General features: G+C 31.1%; 1 protein-coding gene and 1 long non-coding RNA gene across 2 annotated transcripts; one reads left to right on the forward strand and one right to left on the reverse strand.

Annotated features, from left to right (window-relative positions):
• The first annotated feature begins 9442 nt into the window (after positions 1-9442).
• On the forward strand, positions 9443-10763 carry LOC137808431 (putative protein FAR1-RELATED SEQUENCE 10). The gene is made up of 3 exons (XM_068609540.1): positions 9443-9571; positions 9646-10701; positions 10743-10763. Exons 1-3 carry the CDS (start codon positions 9443-9445, stop codon positions 10761-10763), a joined length of 1206 nt encoding a protein of 401 aa, XP_068465641.1.
• Positions 10764-10809: 46 nt separating this feature from the next.
• Positions 10810-12994, reverse strand: LOC137810553 (uncharacterized). The gene is made up of 3 exons (XR_011080921.1): positions 12889-12994; positions 11466-11746; positions 10810-11370 (listed from the first exon to the last, which is right to left on the reverse strand). It is a non-coding gene; the product is annotated as an uncharacterized lncRNA (long non-coding RNA).
• Between the last annotated feature and the right edge of the window lie 11311 nt (positions 12995-24305).

Here is a 24305-nt window from a genome sequence, read left to right on the forward strand (position 1 = left end):
TATATATAAGAAAGGAATGGTTGAATTGTGTTTTTATCAAGTTTAAAACACATTAGCAAATATCATCTGATTCATGTACTTAGATGATGGTTTGGTTTATCTAAAAGATTAGACTGTAACTCTTTCATCTTATGTATCATATTAGACACAACTCCACTGAATCATTCGTTTGTAATATTTTTCTTATTAATTATAAAAAATGATCAAATTGCAATTATTGCATCTGATAGATCATGATTGATGCACGTTAAAATCTTAAGTGTAATAGTTTGAATAAATGATAATTTTCAAATACATTTCTTCACAACTCTCGTTCCTATATTAGTACAAAAAATAATAACATGCAAAAATGTAGAGAGATTAAGGAAGAGATAAATATACAAAGTAATTTATATCTTTTTCTTTATTGGTTGCCCTATCCCTCTCTTTGTCTCATGGTCTTTCTTTTTCTTGAAGAGAATAATTATATTTTCTATATTCTTTGTGAAATAAGAAGTGCTAGAGTATGATTTTTTTGAAAGAAGATTTCCTTTTAATTTGATCTTTTACTCTAATACAAAGTTGAACAAGATTATTAAAATCATTATAAGGCAAGAGTTCAACTTTATCCCTTATGTCAAAATGAAGACCACTTTGGAAACAAGTTATAATTAACCTAGATTCTTCTTTAATCTCTGCTCTTAACATTAATAACTCCATATTTTGTCTATATTGTTCGATACTTAAATCTTTTTGTTGGAGCCTATGGAGTTGTTGCATTAATTCCATATCATAGTAAGAAGGAATATATATTTTCCTAAAGGTTGACCTAAGCTCATTCCAATACCGTATTTGACAGCTCTTTAGTAACCTAAGGTCTTCGGTGTAGGTTGTCGACCAAATCATGGCTAAATTATGAAAAACTAAGGATTGCTAGGGTTACCCTCATTTCCTGATCAATTTGGTGACAGTAAAAAATTTGTTCAACTTTCATTTCCCAGTTTAAGTAATCATTTATATTTGTCGAATCATAAAAAGGAGGAAAATCAATCTTAGGTTCTTGAGACATATAATTGAGACCTATGTTTAGGTTGCCTAGGAGGTTGTTGGTAATATTCAATGTTATGATGACTACTAAAAACCTCATCTAGGGAAGACTATGATGACTACTTCTATGTTTACGTGACCACTCCCCATGCCTACTCCTAAATCTATGGGTTTTACTTTCCTGAGTTTGTAAATTTGTTGTAAACATTTCCCTTAACTAAAAAATCTCTTTGGTTTGTTTTTTCCAGTTTTGCATGTATATAAATAGGTTCTGAAAATTAAGAGTACCATGAACATTAGAATTATGAGATGGATCACTCATTTTTTAATCTGAAAAGAATGAAAGTGTTTTCACAAAAGATTTGAATTCAACTAGAGTAATAAAATTTTATTTTAAGTGAGAATTCTCCAAGTTCACTCCCAAGAAAGTGAGGTGAATCACTAGGCCTACTTAAGTACCAAAGCTTACCTTAGATAGTGCTCACAAAAATTTCCTCAAAGAACTCTAAAACAAATTTTTGTCCTAGTGTGTGTATGCAAGAATGAAACCCTAAGACCAAAAGAATGTCTACTACAATCAATAAAATGTCCTAAGTATCATTGAGATGTACAAAGCAAAAAAGAAGAAGAAGAATATAGACAATATAAAAATAAAGAAAGCAAGAAAGAATGCAAGTGAAAGTAGAGAAACTAGACGAGAGTCCAAAAGTGAAAGTGAAATTAACACTAAGAGCTCACAGACACACTTGCACACTACGCACGTATTACTATTACAATGTTTATTGGGATTGCATTTGCAGTATTTTCTCAAACGGCTGGTAAACAAAATAAACAAATAAAGAAAATTACAAAAAGCTTTGTGATACTACAAGTAAAAGTGCATGGAAAGTGTTTGATGAAAGTCCTTGGAGAAAGTTTTGTAGATAATCATTCTTTGTGAGGAAAATGAATGAGTTTCTATCTCTTTTTTCCTTCTCTATTCTTTGGTAAAGCTCCACTAAATCAATAGTTAAGGCACCTCAAGCAACAACACTTTTGAGACACAACACATCGACAAGCAGATGACTAGAGACACATCAGACACTTCACAATTAGGTCAGTCATCTTAATATACAAGGTCAGGCCCCACCAAATCTTAGAAGATCCTCAACAGAGGAAGAACCGGACATGAACGAGAATATTAGTTGTTCTTCTTTCTAGTCTTCTTACAAGACAAGTTAAGTAAATAAATTGGCTCACTTTGAGCTTCAATCAGAAAAATAAGCTAGAAGAGGGTGTACTTAGTAAATTAGGCTTGTGCCAAAGCCCACCTTAACCTAGCTTCTAGAAACTCACCCATGTGCTCACCTTTGACCTAGATTCTAGAAGACTCCCCTATGTGCTCACATTTGACCTAGTTTCTAAAAGCTTGTAGTCATTTATATTGGGTTAATAGTGCCAAAGTTCAAGAGGGGGGGAGGGGGGTCAATTGACCTTTTAAAACTTTCTCGCAGAAACAGTGTTTAACACAGTTTACAGAAAATAAATCGATTTATGTGAAAATGAACAGATTTATTTCAGCACTTTTTTGTTTGAAAAGCGTTTATACAGCAAGGTTTATACAACACTTTTGTGTCATCATCTTCAGCATCTTCTTTTTTCTCCTTGATCTCATCCAGTTCAGTTGCTTTCAGTGCAAGACCTTTGGGTTTTCTCTCTGTTGTTTCTTACTCTTTGAGTCTTTTGAGCTCTAACTCATGCTCCATTAGCTTTCCAAACAGTGCAGCAGTTCCCAGCTTTGACAGATCACGGCTTTCAGATATGGCAGTCACCTTTGGTTGTCAGCTTCTGTCGAGGCACTTCAATATCTTTATGTTGAGTTCCTCTCTGTCAAATTCTTTTCCCAAACCAGTGAGGTGATTCACAATATGGGTGAACCTTTTCTGCACATCAGCAATGCTCTCCTCGGGTTGCATTCTGAACAGTTCATATTCTTGGATGAGAGCATGTTTTCTTGACCTCTTCACATCTTCAGTACCCTCATGAGTGACTTCTAAGACTTCCCACATCTCCTTAGCTGACTTACATTGGGATATCCTGAAGAACTCATCCATTGTCAATGCAGAGGTTATGATGTTCTTGGCCACAAGATCATGTTGAGCCTTCCTCCTTTCGGTCTCATTCCATTCTGATCTTGGCTTTACCATTTCTTCATCCTTGACAACCTGCATTGGCACATAAGATCCATTGACCACAGCTTCCCAAATTAATGCATCAATGGATTCCATGAAAATTCTCATTCTAACTTTCCAAAATGCATAATTCATTCCATTGAACATAGGTGGTCTATTAACAGCAGATCCTTCAGCAAAAAGCACATTAAACTCATACATTATTACAAACAAACTTGATTAAAATACAAGTCGTAGCTCTTGATACCAATTGTTGGGTTTAATAGTGTCAAAGTTCAAAAGGGGGGGGGGGGGGGTGAATTGACCTTTTAAAACTTTCTCCAAGAAACAGTGTTTAACACAGTTTACAGAAAATAAATCGATTTATGTGAAAATGAACAGATTTATTTCAGCACTTTTTTGTTTGAAAAGCGTTTATACAACAAGGTTAATCACAAGATTATGCAGATAGATTTTCCAGATGCACACACACTGATATTGGAACGAAAACCAGTGAAACACACAACAACAAACTTCAATTTCAAGCAAGTGATTAAGGTTCGATTGATAGCATGCCAATTAATTGAGTAACCTTTACAATCAACCTGTTCCAGTGACTTTTAACAAATTATAAGTGTTCTTCTTGAAACACACAGTTTTCCAGAAATTAAGAACAGTGAATCACAGAACAGCAAGCTTCAATTTTAAGCAATTGTTTAAGGTTCAATTAATAGCTTTGACAATTTCTTGAGCAACCTATCACAATCAATCTGTTCCAGTGGCTTTTAACACATTTTATATGTTCTTATCTGACTCAAACAACTTTTCCAGAAATTAAGAACAGGATGAAACGAGCCCAAAAAAAACAGATTTATTAATGAATGAACAGATTTATTTCTTTGTTGTTTTATCAATTATGCAGAAACTTAATTGCAGAGATTGAGAGAGAATGAACACGGGGCAGTTATACTGGTTCACTCAACTGAGCTACATCCAGTCTTCACCTAAAACCAAGGTGAAATTCACTAAATCACAATACAAACAAACACAATTCCCATTGTTCTTGAAACCTACAAGAACTTAGGTACTCTTGCTGAAAAAACCTATTTCAGCTCACACACACTCTTCAAGAAAACCTATCAAGAAGAGTGTTCAACCAAACTATTACAAGAAATGAGAAGTGAAACGACTACACCTGATTGAGGATACAAAGATCTGCCTTAAACCAGTAGGCAAGATTGCTAGAACAGTAGCAGCACCTCACACCAAGCTTTTGGAACCAAACCAAGAACAAGCACTTTGTGATTTTTCGAAATCTTTGAAGAACAAATGCTAATCCTTTGTAAACTCTTAATTCTCTGCTGTCAAACTTGTTTTTGCAAATGTATGAACGATGTTTAAACTCAGAAACAAGTTTTCATTTTATAGAAAACCAACTGATAACAGAATTTTGAAAAACAGTTAAAGCTGTTATAAAATGAACAGATTGAAAATAAAATGAACAGATTTATTTTCAAAAGCAGTTAGAGAATTTGTTAAGTGAGGAGACTTAGTCAACCATTCTGGTGCTGAGATAAAACTGAAAATCGTTTAAGCTTGACATGGCACCAGAGACAAAAAGAATCTATTCATTTACAGATGAACAGATTTATTTTTCAAAACGAAAACAGAAAAGCTTAACTATTTAAACATAGTCGTTTTGAAAGGTAGAAGACTTAGTCAAAATACATGATACACAAAATCTAATTTTCACAAGACTTAGCCAAGGCATCAGTGTAAAAATGAATCTGTTTATTTAGAAAAGAACAGATTTATTTTTATGCAGTAAACGTGTTTTTTGTAAAACATGTGAAAAACAGTTTAAGAAAACTTATGCTTGTTCTTATCACATGGCCAGTGGTTATGAGGTGAGTTACTCAGCAAAAAGCCCACTCTTAAACAACCTCTAAGCACTACCTAAGACACACTTAAAGCAAAGCAAAATACACATGAAATGTACATAGAAGTCTTCATCAAACACAATCTTGAAGGGGCAGCAACCATCTTCAACAATTTACACCCCTACCCTTCCTCTCTTCCCTTCCAAGGCACTCATATCTATAAATAGGGTGTATCCTCTCTTGTAAATGACACATTGAAATTTGAATAGAAAAGAAATTTTGTCAGAGTGTTTAGTGAGCTGAGTCTCCTAAAGGTTATTTTTGTCTTATCATGTGAGTGTAGTGCACTTCAAGTGGCGATTCTTCACCACTCATCTTGGAAGTTTCCATCCTTCCAAGTGGCGTGATCCATCCTCCATTCCATAAGTTTTGTCTCATCTCTCTATTTTCTTTCTTCTATTACGCCTTCCATAATTCCATTTCCATTTTCTTATTTGTTCTTCATTTTTTTTCAGTCATCATATTGCTTCCTTCCATCTTATGTTATTTTAATTTTCGCACCTCATCACCATCATCACCTTATATTGTGTGTTTCTCTTTACTCTCTAGAAGTGAACCTTCACACTTACTTAACCACTTGGTTAAGTTCGTGTCCAATGGGAATCTTCTTTGGGTTTCTCAACATATTCTGCTTAAAATAAAAACTCATAAACAAAGTGCGACCATAAAATGTGCAATCCTAAAATCAACTCACATAAACTTTACACCAAAAAATTGGAAGGCAAGAAAGTAAAAGCAACAAAAACTAAATTTGAAAAGGTTAAACTCAAAGGGAATTAATGAGACAAACATCAAAGGAAAGCAAAAAATGATAAGCTCTAGAATATCTAGCACAACCAAAGTGAACATATAAATAGCTCTAGAATAGATGAAGAAGAAAAAATCTAGAGGGACTCTACCATTGCCTATTCCAAAATGTATGTTAACTTTTTCAGAACGATTTTTGGTATGAAATTTTTATGGTAATACACCAACTCAAAATGAGATCAAACGCAACAAATTTGACATAAAATTGTGCAAATTGTGAGAAAAAAATTAGAGAATATAATCAGGATGGTGTAATACTCAATTTTAATGCTAGCAATGAGACTTGTAAAAATTATTGCAATTTTTGTATAGCGAATTTAAGTCTCAAATTTTAACCATAATGAGATAACACAATAGGAAAGTTGCAAAAAACAATTCAGCACTAAATGAACACAAAATAAGACACAATAAATTCCAAACGGAGAGCAATACAACACATTGTATCTTGATTTTATGAGCATTGGACATACAGGCTTTTATGATTTAATTCTTTTTGTGTATTTTGTTTTTGGATGTTCCTTTTTAACTGGAAATTAACAACATATCAAATCTCTCTTAAAAAAAACCATGATTTTTTTACGTGAAAAGTCAGCATGAAATGGTGAAACTAGGCTAAAATTACACAAATCTGGAATTGCAAGGAAACCTAATGAATTCAATGAATTAAGGAACAAAACAACAAGATATAATGGAGTTTATGTGTTAGATGCTTGGTAATGAACAAATAGAAAGTCTAAATTTCAATTATCAGAAAAAGAAAAAGGTTCAAAGGCTTATACAATGAGAATCATTTTCACAAGCACTTTGTTGTTTTTCTTCTTATAGATTGAGGTCCATTTCATTCAAATGAATGGTCGTCGACTTCGTTGTTTTCTTCTTTTGGATCAAGGCTCGCTTCATTCACATGATTGGTCATTGACTTTGTTGCTTACATCGTGTTTATATCTTTAACCCCTACACAAAATGAGGTTTCTACACCTTGCCTTTTTGTTTTCATGAGGTTTCAACACCTCGCTTTTTCTAATCCATGAGGTTTTGACACCTCACTTTTCCAATCAATGAGGTTTTTGATACCTCATTTCTTTTAATCCATGAGGTTGCAATACCTTGTTTTTACATATATGAGGTTAATATACCTCACTTTTTTAATTCATAAGGTTTTGACACCTCGTTTCCTTTCATTCATGAGGATATAACATTTTATTTTTTATATTCATGAGGTTGGTACACCTCATTTCTTTTCATCCATGAGGTTTCAACACATCATTTTTTACATCCATGAGGTTGGTACACCTTGTTTCTTTTCATCCATGAGGTTTCGACACCTCATTTACATCCATGAGGTTGGAACATCTTACTTCTTTTCATCCATGAATGAGGTTAGTACACCTCGGGTCCTCAATCCAAGCACTTAAGTATAGTAGCTCAGTGAGACAGACCAATTTGAGAGATACTAGCTTGGCCTAAGGTGAGTAACGGGCCCAATGGTTTGTCATGAGGTCGGCCCAGACGTTTGGCTGTCCATATCAAGGGGATGTCTAAAAGCAAAACACATGGTGAACAACTGAAGTAGTTAAGCGTATATATATTTTCGATGTAAATGAAAGTTGTTAGGAATAATGTTGTATTGTACCCAAAAACTAAAGGTGCACATTAACGAAATATTCTTGTTGTTGAGATTATATTCTTGTTGTTGAAATTATATTCTTGTTGATGAAAATTGTTGAAGGAACGTCTATAAAAAGGGTTTGAGACCCTAAGTAAAGGTACGCTTCTTTGAGAACTCTACACTGATACAAATTTTATAGTTTGAATGCTCTCACTGACTTGATTGTCGGAGTGTGATCAATAGGTAGAGCCCCCTTCGTCACAAGGCGTCTTCATTTCAATTTAATACACCAAGCAAAGTCATTTCAACCTGGGGCTCATTATCAAGTTCGACCGAAGTCAACCGGCGATAACAATACACCTTGCTTCTTTTCATCCATGAGGTTTCAACACCTTATTTATATCCATGAGGTTGGAACATCTTGCTTCTTTTCATCCATGAATAAGGTTAGTACATCTCGTTTCTTTTCCTCCATAAGGTTTTGACACCTCGTTTTTTACATCCATGAACTCGGTACACCTCACTTCTTTTCGTCCATGAGGATTCAACACCTCATTTTTACATTCATGAGGTTGGTACACTTTGTTTCTTTTCATTTATTAGGTTTACATACTTTGTTTTTTCACATCCATCAGGTTGGTACACCTTGTTTCTTTTCAATCCATGAGATTTCAACATCTCATTTTTTATAACAATGAGATTGGTACACCTCACTTCTTTTTACCTATAAGGTTTTGACCTCGTTTTTTTATCCATGAGATTGGTACATCTTGTTTCTCATATGTATAAGGTTAATACACATTTTTTTTTTTACTTTTAGTTATCTTTACTTATTTTTTACAACAATAATATGAAAACATCAAATTTTCATATTTTCTAATAAAATATAAGTAAGGCGTATAACTGCCAATAACTAATTTCGTCTAGATAATTAAAGAAAGTTGTTTTTTTGGCTGAATTAATAAAATAATGATGGAATAACATATCATTAATTTTTTAAAAATGATAAAATTCAAAAATAGAGAGTTGTTAATTAAAATAATAATAATAATAATAATAATAATAAGAGAGAAAAATATGAAAAAAAATTAAAAAAAAATGTTGCATATTTTAGACTATATATCTTTTTATTTTTCGTTTTGTTTAAAAAAATATGTATAACAAAAAAACAAATTTCACCTCACTTTCTCTCTCTCTCAGCAGATTTGAGGCTTGTTCTTCCTGTACCCCCACGTTTTTCTTCCTGCACCCCCACAATTTTCAATATTCCAACATTAACCTTGAGCAAAAATTTGAAAAGGGCAACGTTCAGCACTTCCACAGTCACTGCTCATCTTCATCCTTGGGTTTCAAGTGTTGTGGAGGTTCTTCATAATTGTTGGAAGCAAGGCGGAGGAGTACACAACGTTGTCGAAGTGTTGTCTGGGTTATAGAGGTAAGAGTAAAGGTTTTTTTTAAGAAACACGGTGGTTATGGAAATTTCGGGATTACCGGATATCGGAATCCGGTAATACCTTTCGGATTCATGAATCCGGAATAAATGAAATAATGTGTTCCGGATGAGGGGGTGTTCCGGAAGTAAAATGCAATAATATGTTGTTCTCCGGATTTGTGAATCCGGAAGCTAAAATTTCATTACGGATGGGTTGATCCGGTACAGTATTTTGTGTTATGGATTCATGAATCCAGAATGCTTTACTTGCATTATGGAGTTATGAATCCGGAATTGTTTGTGTTATGATGCATTCCGGATTCATGAATCCGGAATGGTTTTTTTGTGTTATGGATTCCTGAATTCGGAATAGTCTTTTTGAGTTATGGATTGTTGGATCCGGAATGATTTTTTTCACTTATGGATTCATGGATCCGGAATGCAATAACTTTGTTTTATTTTTTTTATTCGTAGAAGCATGGATAGTAGTGAAGAATTTGAACAACAATTATATGATGGTGTGAATGTGTGGGATGATGATGATATTGAGAAGTCATTATCTAAATCGAAGGGATATGAATGTACAGATGCGTTTACTACAGATGAGGTAAAGTTAAGTTTGTAAAGTATTTTTAAGTTGTTTGTTAATTAGTAAATAATTTGTTATGATAACTTTTGTAGGTATTTCGTACTCGGGATGAGCTCCTAAAGTGGGTTAGAAAAGTTGCGTTTGACTTTGGTTTTTGTATTGTGATATTGAGATCGGATACTTCAACTGGCCAACGAGGAAGAAAAACATTTGTGTTATTAGGTTGTGAGAGAGGAGGTCAATACAGACGATATAAGAAGGATTTACAGGTTACTGAGAGTGGAACTAGGAAATGTGGTTGTCCTTTCAGATTACGAGGGTATCCAGTAAAGAGTGGTGAAGGGTGGATATTGAAATTAATTTGTGGGTCTCATAATCATGAGCTGGCAAATACATTGGTTGGTCATCCATATGCTGGTAGGTTCACATGTAGTGAGAAGTCAATGCTTATGGACATGACAGACAGTTCGGTGAAGCCTAGAAATATTTTGCTGACAATGAAAGAGCATAATGAGAAAAATATGAGCACAATAAAGCAAGTTTATAATGCACGATATATGTACAAAAAATCAGTACGAGGTGATAGAACTGAAATGCAACAATTGATGATGTTACTTGAGCGTGATATGTATGTCCATTGGTCTAGGTTTGAAGAAGGGACGAATGTTGTGCAAGATTTATTTTGGACACACCCTGATTCAGTGAAGCTATTGAATGCCTTTAACATTGTATTGATGATGGACAGTACCTATAAAACTAATAGGTATAGGATGCCCTTGTTTGAAGTTGTTGGTGTAACCTCAACGGGAGTGACCTTAAGTGCTGCATTTATGTTACTCGCATCAGAACGTCATCATAACTTTGTATGGGCCCTTGAGAAGCTGAAAGGTTTGTTTTTGAGATTTGATTCATACCCGAAGGTTGTGGTTAGTGATAGAGATATTGCTCTAATGAATGCAATAAATGTTGTGTTTCCCGAAGCTGCTAATTTGTTATGTCGTTTTCACATTGATAAAAATGTTAAAGCTAAATGTAAAATGATTGTTCATCCAAAAGAGGCATGGGATCAAGTGATGGAATCTTGGGGAGCAATTGTTGATTGTGAAAATGTAGAGTCCTATGAACATCGTGTTGAGGCATTTAATGTTGTTTGTTCACCATGGCCTATATTTACTGAATATGTGATTAGTACTTGGTTAAATCCACATAAAGAAAAGTTTGTTAAGGCTTGGACGGATAAAGTCATGCACTTAGGCAACACGACAAGTAACAGGGTTGAGTCTGCACATTGGAGTTTAAAGAGGATCCTTGAGACGTCAATGGGGGACTTATGCTTTTGTTGGGAATCCATTAATAAGATGATCATCTTGCAACATAATGCAATTAAATCTTCATTTGAAAAGAGTTTGCATGTAGTGAGTCATGTCTTCAATGTAACAAGATATAAGAAATTGCTTGGCTTCGTATCGAAATATGCTTTGCAGTATATTGCAGAAGAGAGTGATCGAGTTCAATATGTTGGTTTAGATAAATCTCATTGTGGGTGCACCATTAGATCTACTCATGGCCTTCCTTGTGCTTGTGAATTGGCTTCCTTTGGTGTGGGTAGCATACCATTGCAGTCAGTGCATCTCATTTGGACACGATTAAGCTTTTTAGATATTTCAAGTGATGATACTTCAGCAGAGTTGTCCATCCAACAAGAGTGGGCTGTCATCATGAATCATTTCAAGGAGGTTGACATGGCTGGTAAGATGAGGAGCACCCATCTTACTCATTTTTCGGCCATGAGACACCAATTTTAACTCTCCTCGATCCTAATTTAACCAACCAAAATCATATACAGTTTAATGAACGAAAGTCATATCAAATTAACAATGAACAAGTATCATATTACAACATATTTACTTACCACACCATTCCATAATTGCATGGCCACATGGTCTTCAAAACCTGTCAATAGTGTCCCATCCCGTGGACCTCCAGGATAACCTTCACCTTCTATTTCAGGTGCGCCTTCATCCTCCACCTCCATTTGGGGTTCAGCTTCTTCAAGTTCAACATCAACATTTTCTGCATCTTCATGTTCAACATGTTCTTCATCTTCATTAACATGTCTTCTTCTTCTTCTAACAGAGGCTGTGGGACGTAGACGATCACCTTATGAACATCCTCCCCTAGTCTTCACCATTTCTGTTCAATTACACCATTCAAGTTAGATTCAACTTATATTCATAAACCTGCAGAAATTTGCATGTGGTACCTTGCACTAATAGTGTACATGTCATCTAATTCTAATCTTTTATAAAGTATACATGAACATTTGATGAACCTTTCCTTGGTTGTCGAAAATGAAGCAAAAAACACTACCGGATTCCTAAATCCGGAACACTACCGGATTCCTAAATCCGGAACACTACCGGATTCCTAAATCCGGAACACTACCGGATTCCTAAATCCGGAACACTACCGGATTCCTAAATCCGGAACACTACCGGATTCCTAAATCCGGAACACTACCGGATTCCTAAATGTTATTACAGTTAATGAAGCTCGGGGTAGTCCGGTATCGTCATTTACGGATTCTGTATCAATGTGAAATAACATTTTGTACAACTATTAATTAGTGGCTTTGATGCATCAGATTCCAATTTGCATTCAAATTGTAAAACTGATAACCACAAATTCACATCTTGCCATTGAATATACTTTACAGAATTAGCATTAAATACTTGCAATTAAGATCAACACAAACACCCAGAGTATACAATTTCAGGAAAATATATTATGTGGTAGAGAAATAAAAAAGAATGAGTGATGGAAGCATCCTTGGAGCACATCGGAAGACTTAACAATGAGGGAGTGAAAGAAGTTAAAAAGAACACAGATTCATTCCTTGAAAGGAATATAAAAACTGGAAAGTGAAATAAATATTAAAACTTCAAACTAACCAGAGAAAAATATACAAGGAATAAGCATATATGGTAAAGATGTTATAACAATAACTACAAGACTTTACTAATTTCAACTCCAAGACTAGTGGATGCCTCTCTTACAGCTTGAAGAATTAGTACTAAGGAGTGACATGGGTGAAAATGAAAGAAAAAAGGTGTTAAACTTCACCTAAATCCGGAACACTACCGGATTCCTAAATCCGGAATACTACCGGATCCTTACATCCGGGAAACTAACGGATCCACAAATCCGAGAAACTACCGGATCCCCAAATTCGAAAACTTACCGGATTCTGTGATTTGGAATGTGAAATAATATTTACGGAAACAACAATCCATGAAAAAAAAACGGATACCAAAATCCGAAACACATGAATGTACCTTTATGAATGAGAGATGGATGAGATTTGGAAGAAGAAGCTATTGCAAGAGATTGCTGCTGAAAAAGACCTGTGCTATCGAAGAAGACGGCCGGCCACCACGCACAAATGACCATCATTTTAACTTTTCAGGGTTTTATTACATCAAGGGTAATTTTGTAATTTCAAAAATTTTAAAGGGCAATTTTATCTTTGCACAAGACTGTGGGGGTGCAGGAAGAAAAATGTGGGGGTGCAGGAAGAAACACCCCAGATTTGATTGGATACGCTTGCTGCATACTTTGGTCAGAACCAAAAAATAGTCACTATCCTTTTATGGGTATTTCTTTCTACACCCTCTTAAATTTCTCCTTGCACCCATCAATTAAGTAAAATAACTAAAATACTTTATCTAATTCACCATCATTTTAGAAAGTAATTTTCGAAACGTAATTTGAAAATTTTATTTGGAAAAGCACATTCCAAAATGTATATAATACATTCCAAAAAGTTCATTCTATAAATTCTGTTCCAGAAAACATTTTCCAGAAGTATATTTCATGATTTTCAGAAAGTGTGTTCCAAAACTATTTTTTAAAAAAATAATTCAAAAATCAATTTTAAAGAAAAGGTAAAACAGTCTTTTTAAAAATTGGTAGAATGCACGAGAAATTTACTTGGGTGCAGGAAGAAACACCCTTTTTCTTTTATGGGTGTTGATCAAATTTTTGCACATGCATCTCAGTTTTTCTTTTGATTACATGAATTTTGTAGGTGCAGGGAGTTTCACTTTTTGACTGTGCACTTTTTTAATATATGTAGATGCGTTTGGGTGCAATAAAGGTGCATGATTTTCTGTTGCTCCAATCGATGTTCAGTTTTGTATGGGTGGGTTTTTTTTTATATATATATTTCTTTATCTGCATGATCAATGCATTCAAAGTATTCCATCATTTTTCAATAGAATTCATATTCGTGATTCAATTTTAAGGTAATTAAGTGGCATAATTGTGATTCTTTCAAAGTTTAATTGGATGGCATTTCTAATATGTGTTCATGCTAGGGAGACGAAACATAGAGAACTATTGAAGGTTTTGTCATCTTCCTTCATTCGGACAAGTTGATAGAGCTTTACTGTGATCCTTTTGATCTTCTCGCTACTCCTTCGACTCTCAGTCTCGGGTGAATGTCAAATGGGGGAGGTACCTGCAGAAGGCACTCCGACCTCAAGTCAGGAAAGAGGGTATTCGGCACTAGGGTGTGTACAGTAATAATAACGTACTTTTCTTCTTGGAATGTGCGCTATTTATATTATTTTACTAGACTTACCTTATTGAGCCCGATTAGTGCATGGATCACACTTATAATTGCATTACCTAATTTTTAATGGTAATTTAGTTTCACTGACATTGGTTTGAACGTTAATGATTAAACGTGTCGGTTGGTCAGGCCGTCCGTGAAGATCTCGTCCTATAACAGAGTACAATATGCATCATATATTTTAAAACATGTGCCAGAAATTTCTAAGGGATAACATATTTACACATTGGGTGCTTCTTTATGCATAAGAATATTGCTAATGTTTGATATAAGGGTTCATGAGATTAGTTTTATTGGTCCTGTTTTTCAGACATTGTGGTTTGACGCAATAGTGGGCCATAATATAATTTTCAGGCAATTTCTTTTTTCATCTTCATATTGTAACTTCCATAAATCTTTCAATTCTAAAATTATTCTTCGAAAAAACTGTAAAATTTGTTTTTTTTTTATTTCTCAATTATATAATTCGTAAATTTTTCAAATTCTAAAACTCAGAATATAATTTTATATTTTAAATTTTAGAGTTTAGAATTTATCATATAAATTCCAAAATTCTAAACTCTAAAATTCAGAATACAAAATTGTATTTTAAATTCTAAAATTTAGAAGATATTTTCTGATTTTGAAAATATATTTTGAACTCTAAAGTTTAGAATAGAAAATTGTATTCTAAATTCTATAGTTGAAAAAAAAAGTGTCAATGAAAAAATGAAGGAAATGATTTCTCATTTCACATCTTTTAAAGAGGTGCATGAAATAAACATGGAGGTGTAGGAAGAAATTGTAATTTTTAATGGGTATAAAAATACCGCACCTTTTATGAGAAGCCTTATTTATGCATGAGTGAGAAAATAAATAGTAATATTATCTTTTTCCTGCATCTCAACAATTTTCTCCCCTGCACATCATTATTTTTCAAAAAAAAAAATATTTTACCCTTTTTAAAAATAAATTTTAATTGTTTTTTTCAAAATATTTCTGAAACAAATTCCAGATTTATTATTCTGAAAATCAAAAAATGTATTTCAAAGATATTTCAGAATTTCTAGATTTTCTATTCTGAAAACTCAGAAAGAAAAATATACATGATATGTTTTCACATTATATGTTTATAATTTTATTATTATTATCATCTTGATTTTTTTCAAAACTTAATTTTATTATTAATATTAATTTTAAAAATTATTAATTATCATGTTAAATCTCAAACTTAAATTTTAAAAAGTATTAATTATTATGTTGAGTCTTCGACTCGCTATATAATTAAAAAAAAATGTTTTTGTAAAGTTTCAAAAAATATTAATTATTATATTGAGTTTCAAAACATCTTGATAATTTAAATTTTTGTTTTTGTCAAAGTTAAAAAATTATTAGTTGTCTTGTTGAGTCTCAGATTCTCTTGATAATTAAATTTTTTGTTTCGTAAAAGTTCAAAAATTATTAATTATCCTATTAAATCCTGGACTCGTTTGATAATAAAATATTTGTTTCGTTAAAGTTCAAAAATCATGTTTGGGACTTACTTGAAAATTAAAAATTTTAAATACAAAAGTACTTGGCAATTAAAAATACCAACCAACATTTTTTATCGTCAAAGAACTAAGTAAATTTTATTTTTTTATTAGGAATGGAAATACATTAAAACAACGTCAATCCTTGTCTGGACTGAAATAAAAAATAATAATATTTTTTTAATTATTTTGTATGCATCTTTGTTTCATTTTTAGAGGAAAATAAATATTTTTAAAATCCCATTCATTTTTTAATATTTAATTAAAAACGTGCATCTTAGGACGGACATAGTAGGATGTTAATACTTTTCCTACAAGTAATCGAATCTCCTATCCAAATATGATTTTGAGGACATTTCTTTTGGATTTTTTGGATTTTTTCATAATAAACTATGGTTTTATAATCTAATTAGGTCAAGTAGGTTAGAGTTTTAGAAGAAGTGAGGATCAATATCTGAAGAAGGAAGCCTTGAAGCCAAGCTGACCACAACATCAAAATAGTGGAACTGATCCGAGCTTAATTGATTTACACTAAAGCTATGAGACTCAGACACTTCTCTTAAATGGCGTATCCGTGTCGGACACACATATCGGTGTCGACACTCGTAGGACAGTTATCAGTGAAGTGTTCAATTCAAAAAATATTTGTTGGATTTTTTAAAATTCTAGCACGGTTCTAACACAATTTTAAAAGGTATAAATACAATAATTTTCTAAAACCTCAAATTTATTGTATAAATTTTTATTATGATTATAAAAATAAGGAACAAATTCTTTTGAACCCGTCATGAAAAATATTTTCATGCTCACAAAAGAATCTCAAACATACTTTTGCACATAAATATTTATTTTCAATTTATATAATTCAAAATTATATAATATATAGATTTGTGTCCCCGTATCCTACATTTTAGAGATTATACCTATCTTCGTGTCCGTATCCGTATTATGTCAATGTCCGTATCCGTATATGTGCTACATAGCATTAAAGATCTTTGGTATCTTGATAAACCACTTGCCACATAAAATGTTTAGAATGAGAATTAAACGGTGGAAAAACTAAAGAAGTAAAAAAAAACACAAGATTAAATGGTACAAATGTGATTGAAATCGTGAATGAACAAGAACAATGGAAATAAACAGTTTGAATATAAATGGTAAAGAGGAATTATAAAGAGTGGAAATGAATTATAAACAGTGAAAATGTAAAAATAAACAATGGAAATTGAAGAATTGTGAAAGAAAACATGGAAACAAGTTGAAAACATTTTTTTTTATCAAACACTTAGTTGGACCATGATATAGTAGCTTTGGATGTTCTTTGCTCTGCGACCACATGATGCAAGTTGCTTTGCATGTTTTAGCTCAACTTGATTCGTGAATATATGTGAGGTTTTGCAGCAAAAGTTTATGGAGGAAAGAAACACCGAATGAATAGTTAAAAGAACAAAGGTGTTGTTGTTTTGGTGCCAAGATTCAAGGGAGAGATTTGGCCAACTCCTTTGAGATTCTTCACTAGATTCTTAGAAACTCTAGCAAAGGTGAGATTGGGAAAGAGTGTGTAACACCCCGAAAATACATCTAACTATTACAATAAAAGTTCAACAAATTCTATATAGATTTAGATTTTTCAAAATATTTCTATTACAAGATTATGAATTATAGAAATATAAATATTAACAATATAAAGTTCAAACTACATCCCAAAGCCCTCCAGACCCTTCGACACATGTATGATCATCTGCTTGTGTACGTAGTACAATCATCGCAGTTCACAACACAACAAGAAAAGCAAGGGTAAGCTAATGAAAAGAAATTTCATAACATATTTAATTAATTCAAAATGAACCAATCAAACTAATCATTTATAAACATTTCTTTTAAATATTCTCCTATAAAATTTCAACATCAATTTCATCATTCATATAAATCACACATAGATCTATTTTCAATCACAATCATTGGATTTCATTTCAATTCCACTTTGTCTTCCGGAAGACCCGTATAAAGTAAGTCCTACCAGAGACTAACACTTGATCCAAAAATTACCAGCGAATCCAATAGAAAAGAACAGGGTAAGTTCAATACAACCCAAGTCGTGCATCTCATATGTCACGGTGTGCATGAACTCCTCCATCAGCTTCTCACCACCTGATATCTTAGTCCATGTGACTTAGATCATCAGTGAAGCTCGGAGATCTCTGTTACCACATAGGCATCAATACTTAATACACAAATAAACATCAGTCCATACATTATCCCAAATGTATGAATTCAATTTCATACCATTTTCACCATACAATATCATTCAAAACGCGATCCACAACATTCAAAAGTCTATTTATTATAAAAACAACAACACTTAAATACTAAACCATCAAAATCTAATATTTCTACAAGTTCAAATAATATATAAATAAACACAAAATATATAAACGCACAACATACATCCTGCAAGAGAAATTGAATATTGGGATCACATCCCCTCCACATCCAGATATTCTAGCCTAGGGTGCTATTAAAAATTAAAGTTAGTTTCCCTAACTTGTAATTTCTTATTCCAAGGAAATTTCGGTTCAAGCAGGAGAACCACTATAATATATAGGAACCTAAAGCAAGTTATCCAAACCTTACCAAATTTTAGTATAAACTTAATCAACTTGAGAGAAACACTTTTCTAAATTGGCCCCACTAATATTGATGACTAAGTCAAAGAGAAAAACAGAGAATAAAAGAACTTTTTTTTTATTTTGTAACTTTAAAAATATTTAATAGTTCGTTCAATATTAGTTGCATATTAACACGTCAATTTTCCTCCTTAATAAACATAGGTGACAATTATTAAAAATTAAACATGTGTTCAATTGTATTATTTGTAACACCCCAGAAATACTTCTAACTATAACAATACAAGTTCTACATATTTCTATACAAGCTTAGAGTTTTTCAAAATACTCCTAATACATGATTGAGCTTATAAAAATACAAATATTTACAATGTAAGTTTTAAAACAACACTCTAAAGCTTTCCAGACCCTTCGACACCTTTATGATCATCTGCTCGTGTACGTAGTACAACAGTCTTCGCAGTTCAAACACAACAAGAAAAACAAGGGTAAGCTAATGAAAAGAAATTCCATAGCATATCGAATTCATGCAAAAAGAACCAATCAAACAAATCATTTATAAACATTTCTTTAGATGTTATCATATAAAATTTCAATATCAATTTCATACATTCATATAGACCACAGATGAATCTATTTTCAATCACAATCATTGGATTTCATTTCAATCCCACTTCGTCTTTCAGAAGACTCATTAAGTATGCCCCTACCAGAGACTAACACCTGATCCAAAGATTACCAGCGAATCCCGTGATAAAGGATCATGGTAAGTTCAAACATCTAATACCAAGTGTTTATAGCGGGATCTGGTGTGTATGAACTCCCTCTCATCTTCTCACCACTTGATATCTTAGTCTATATGACTTAAATCATCCGTGAAGCTCAGAGATCTCTGTTACCACATAGGCATCAATACTTAATACACAAATAAACATCAGTCCATACATTATCCCAAATGTATGAATTCAATTTCATACCATTTTCACCATACAATATCATTCAAAACGCGATCCACAACATTCAAAAGTCTATTTATCATAAAAAAACAACACTTAAATATTAAACCATCAAAATCTAATATTTCTACAAGTTCAAATAATATATAAATAAACACACAATGTATAAACGCACAACATACATCCTGCAAGAGAAATTGAATATTGGGACCACGTCCCCTCCACATCCAGATATTCTAGCCTAGGGTGCTATTAAAAATTAAAGTTAGTTTCCCTTACCTGTAATTTCTTATCCCAAGGAAATTTCGGTTCAAGCAGGAGAACCACTCTAATATATAGGAACCTAAAGCAAGTTATCCAAACATTACCAAATTTTAGTATCAACTTAATCAAGTTGAGAGAAACACTTTTCTAAACTGACCCCACTAATATTGATGACTAAGTCATAGAGAAAAACATAGAATAAAGGAACCTTTTTTTTTTGTAACTTTAAAAATATTTAATACTTCCTTCAATATTAGTTGCATATTAACACGTTAATTTTCCTCCTTAATAAACATAGGTGACAATTATTAAAATTAAACATGTGTTCAATTGTATTATTTGTGTAACACCCCAGAAATACTTCTAACTATAACAATACAAGTTTTACATATTTCTATACAAGCTTAGAGTTTTTCAAAACATTCCTAATACATGATTAAAGCTTATGAAAATACAAATATTTACAATGTAAGTTTTAAAACAACACTCTAAAGCTCTCCAGACCCTTCAACACCTTTATGATCATCTGCTATTGTATGTAGTACAACAGTCTTCGCAGTTTAAACACAACAAGAAAAACAAGGGTAAGCTAATGAAAAGAAATTCCATAGCATATCGAATTCATGCAAAAAGAATCAATCAAACAAATCATTTATAAACATTTCTTTAGATGTTGTCATATAAAATTTCAATATCAATTTCATACATTCATATACACCACAGAGGGATCTATTTTCAATCACAATCATTGGATTTCATTTCAATCCCACTTCTTCTTTCGGAAGACTCATTGAGTATGCCCCTACCAGAGACTAACACCTGATCCAAAGATTATCAGCGAATCCCGTGATAAAGGATCAGGGTAAGTTCAAACATCTAATACCAAGTGTTTATAGCGGGATCTGGTGTGTATGAACTCCCTTTCATCTTCTCACCACCTGATATCTTAGTCTATATGACTTAGATCATCAGTGAAGCTAGAGGATCTCTATTAAACATAGGTTTTTCATACTTAATGTCATCAAACAATAACTCATACATTATCCCAAATGTATGACATCAATTTCTTATCATTTTCATCATACAATATCATTCAAAATGTGATCCACAACATTCAAAAACCTATTTAGCATTAAAAAAAATACTTAAATACCAAACCATCAAAATCTAATATTTCTACAAGTTTAAATAATATATAAACAAACAAAACAATATATAAACACACAACATCCTTGCAAGAGAAATTGAATATTGGGAGCATATCCCTTCCACATCCAGATCTTCTAGCCTATGTGCTATTAAAAAAATTAGCTTCCCTTATCTTTATTACTTGCTTTTAAAGCAACTTGTAGAATTTTGTCCTCTCAGTCTAGATAAGCATCACAATTTAAGGGTTTGATGCAAGTTATCCAAACATAACAGAAATTCAGTATATAAAAATGAATTAAGATAATAAATCGTAGAAATCATAGAAAAAAATCGATAATAAAAGATCTTAAAGTAAAAATGAACTTACTATATTTAAAAATCTGATCGGGTAAAAATGTATCCTAACTCCTCAGTTACAGCATGACGTGATTAGATTTTGGAATAGATGTGGTATGAGAGAGAAATTAAAGACAGAAGAAAAAGGGTTGGAGAGATTGACAGATAAGAAAGAAAGAAAAAAAAACTGTGCTAGAGAGGGAGTTCTCTGTTTTTTCACACAGTTACATTAATCATTAATGAAGTTCAAATAAAACTTGTAAAATAAAAGTTGCTACACTAAGAGTCTAATTTTTTTTATTGTACTAAAATAAAATATGTCAATATTTATTTTATAGTATTGAACGGATTATTTATTTTTCAAATTTGATCATTCTCTCTAATACTTTTTTATTTTATAGTTTTATATGGATAACAATTTTGTAATTCAAACTATAGCAAGGAAATCAAGAGATGCAAAGGAAAAACTTTGTAATTCTATAACAATTGGAAAGCAAGGTTGAATATTTTAAGAAATATTCTAATTTAAAAATATTATGGTATGCACAATAGCATAGCCATGCAAATGTTACATGTATACATATACATATATACACATATCCTTGAATTAAGAACAATAAATGCATTGAACTCTTAACTAAAACCAACACCCAAGAAACTTCCAACTTATCAATCATTGAATTGAAACAGAGCTGTTATCAATCAACTTTCTGACAGACCTTGCCTATCGCATTTGTTTTTTTATCGAATCAGATTTTATTTATGACTGTACATTGACTCAAAATATAATCTCTGAATATTATCATTAAATAAAATTAATATTTTAATATGTACATTATATACATAATAAAATATTTTATCTTCCTAAAAAGCATATAAAAATTAAATTAAAATTAATAATAAATAAATATATTTAAATTATTTAAATTATAACGTGAAGTGAATTTTAATTATAAATAATTTATTTTAAAATTTTGAAACTAAATATAAAAAATTAAAAAGGTAAACTATATTTGATAACTATATTTTATTAAGTGAGCAGTATAATGATCAATTTTTTTATTTATATATTTGATAGCTAATTTAATTTCTATACGTCACTAAATTAATTTATATATAATATTATTGTTAAAATAGTATTCGATATTATATGATTTTATATAACATATTTATTGATTTTTTTACATAATATAGTCACTAAACTGTTTTTATATAATATGATAACTAAATTGATTTTTATATTTAATCAATGAATTAAATTTTATAAAATAATTAAACTAGTTTTTAATTAGAATTTAAATTAATATCTAATATTGATTACCAAAATTTTATTTGAGTTACAAATAGTGCTTTCATTTTTGTCATCTAATTATGAATTATTATATATAATAACTTTTTATAATAAATCTTTACTAGTTACATCAATAATAATAATTTATAATTAGTTATTTTTTACATTAACTATCCATTGACTTTAAACTCATTACCTAAATAAAATTTACTGTGAATTCTGTATTTTGCTTTACCTTATATCATGTCTTCTTTTTTTAAATAATTATAAATACAAGGACAAAGTTAAAACTATAAATATAGAAATAAGGATACCTATCTCCCACGTCAATTCCTATCCCATAGCCTTTGTACATGATCTATAACAATATATCATTATCATTAGATTCTTCTCGTAACCTTTCCTTTTTTGACATAATTTTTCTCCCAGGACAAAATAACAATTAGTTTAACAGCTTTTTTCTAATTTTATTTTTTAAAAGAATAATAATTATTAATTTAATACTTTTTTTCTTTTAAAATTATAAAAAAAATTATCAGTTACAATATTTTTTAAATAAGATATCTAAAGAGCACTTTATTTTCTTTTTTCTATCTCTCTTTTTCTAGAAAATTAAAAAAATATTTATTGTATTTCTGACAATTATAACACGGTTCTAACACAATTTAAAAGAAATATATATTAATCTTCTAAAAACTCAAACCTTTTGTATAAATTTTTATTATGATTATGAAAATAAAAAAAAAATATTTTTGAACTAACCATGAAAAACATTTTTCTCTAAAACATTGTGCACATAAATCTTTATTGTCAATTTATATAATTCATAATTATAATATATATATATATATATTTCGTGTCTCATTTCTTATATTTTAAAAATTATACTTATGTTCGTATCCATATATCCGTATAGTATACGTGGTACATAGATAAATACGCTCTTATTCTAGCTCTTTCTTTTTCTTTTTCTTTTTTTTTATACACATCCACATTTTCATTTCCTTTTCTCTTTCTTTTGTTTTAATTAATGTCTGCAAAAATTATTTTATTAAATTTAAAATTTTCTCTAATTCTTCCATCTTCTTACCTGCATCGTCTTCTTAACATAAATTAAAATATTATAATATAAATTTATAAAAATATTTAAAAATATGATAAAATGCAAATACACAATATATTTCCACTACTAGTACTAATATATATATATATATATATATATAAATCGGATATAGGTCAAATTTTAAATGATAAGGATGAGTTCAGTTAACAATTAGGTATGTGATTTCGTTCCATGTCAGCGTCATGCTTTAGAAATTATATGATGAATCACCAAACTCATCTCATGAAACTTAAAAGGTTGTATTAAATTCTATTTACGTTCCGTGTCAGAACACTCAGAAAAACAATAGTGACAAAAACCTATTCATCAATCTTCATTCATTTTTACTCCACTTTAATCAAACTCATCCTTTTCCAAGATAAAGCTATCTCAACAAACAAAAAACAAAAAAACAGTTCAAATTTCTGTCTTGAAAGAGAGAAGGTAGTACCAAATTATTGTTCACTGATCTCATTTGTTTTAATAAATATTTTAAGGTAGTACCAATAAAAAGTTATAATGTTGTGTCACATGTACTCGTTTTTTTTTCTTCTAAGAGATTGTTTTTATTAACTAGTGAGGCCAATATATTTATTAAATATATCTTTTTAATCTTTATAACTAATTTAAAATAAATGTGTTCCTCTATTTATGTGGAGTTTTAAAAAAAATATATGCATTTATCATTTGATTCAAAAATCTATATCTGAATAATTTTATGAAAAATATATTATATATACATTTTAGATATAAAAAATACATTGATTAAACATTTTGAAAATAAATTGACGATTTCATGTTAACACAAACAGTCTTATAAAGAAAAGTACACTTTTATATCATTATTATGAATTTCAAAGAAGTTTTTTTAAAATTAAAAGTA

The sequence above is a fragment of the Phaseolus vulgaris genome, chromosome 11, assembly GCF_000499845.2.
Source record: "Phaseolus vulgaris cultivar G19833 chromosome 11, P. vulgaris v2.0, whole genome shotgun sequence".
Lineage (NCBI taxonomy): Eukaryota > Viridiplantae > Streptophyta > Magnoliopsida > Fabales > Fabaceae > Phaseolus > Phaseolus vulgaris.

Coding starts and splice junctions, on each gene's coding strand:
- LOC137808431 (XM_068609540.1), top strand. CDS start 9,443: ATGGATAGTAGTGAAGAATTTGAACAACAATTATATGATGGTGTGAAT. Junction 9,572..9,645: donor ATGCGTTTACTACAGATGAG/GTAAAGTTAAGT, acceptor TAACTTTTGTAG/GTATTTCGTACTCGGGATGA. Junction 10,702..10,742: donor GTGTTGAGGCATTTAATGTT/GTTTGTTCACCA, acceptor ATATGTGATTAG/TACTTGGTTAAATCCACATA.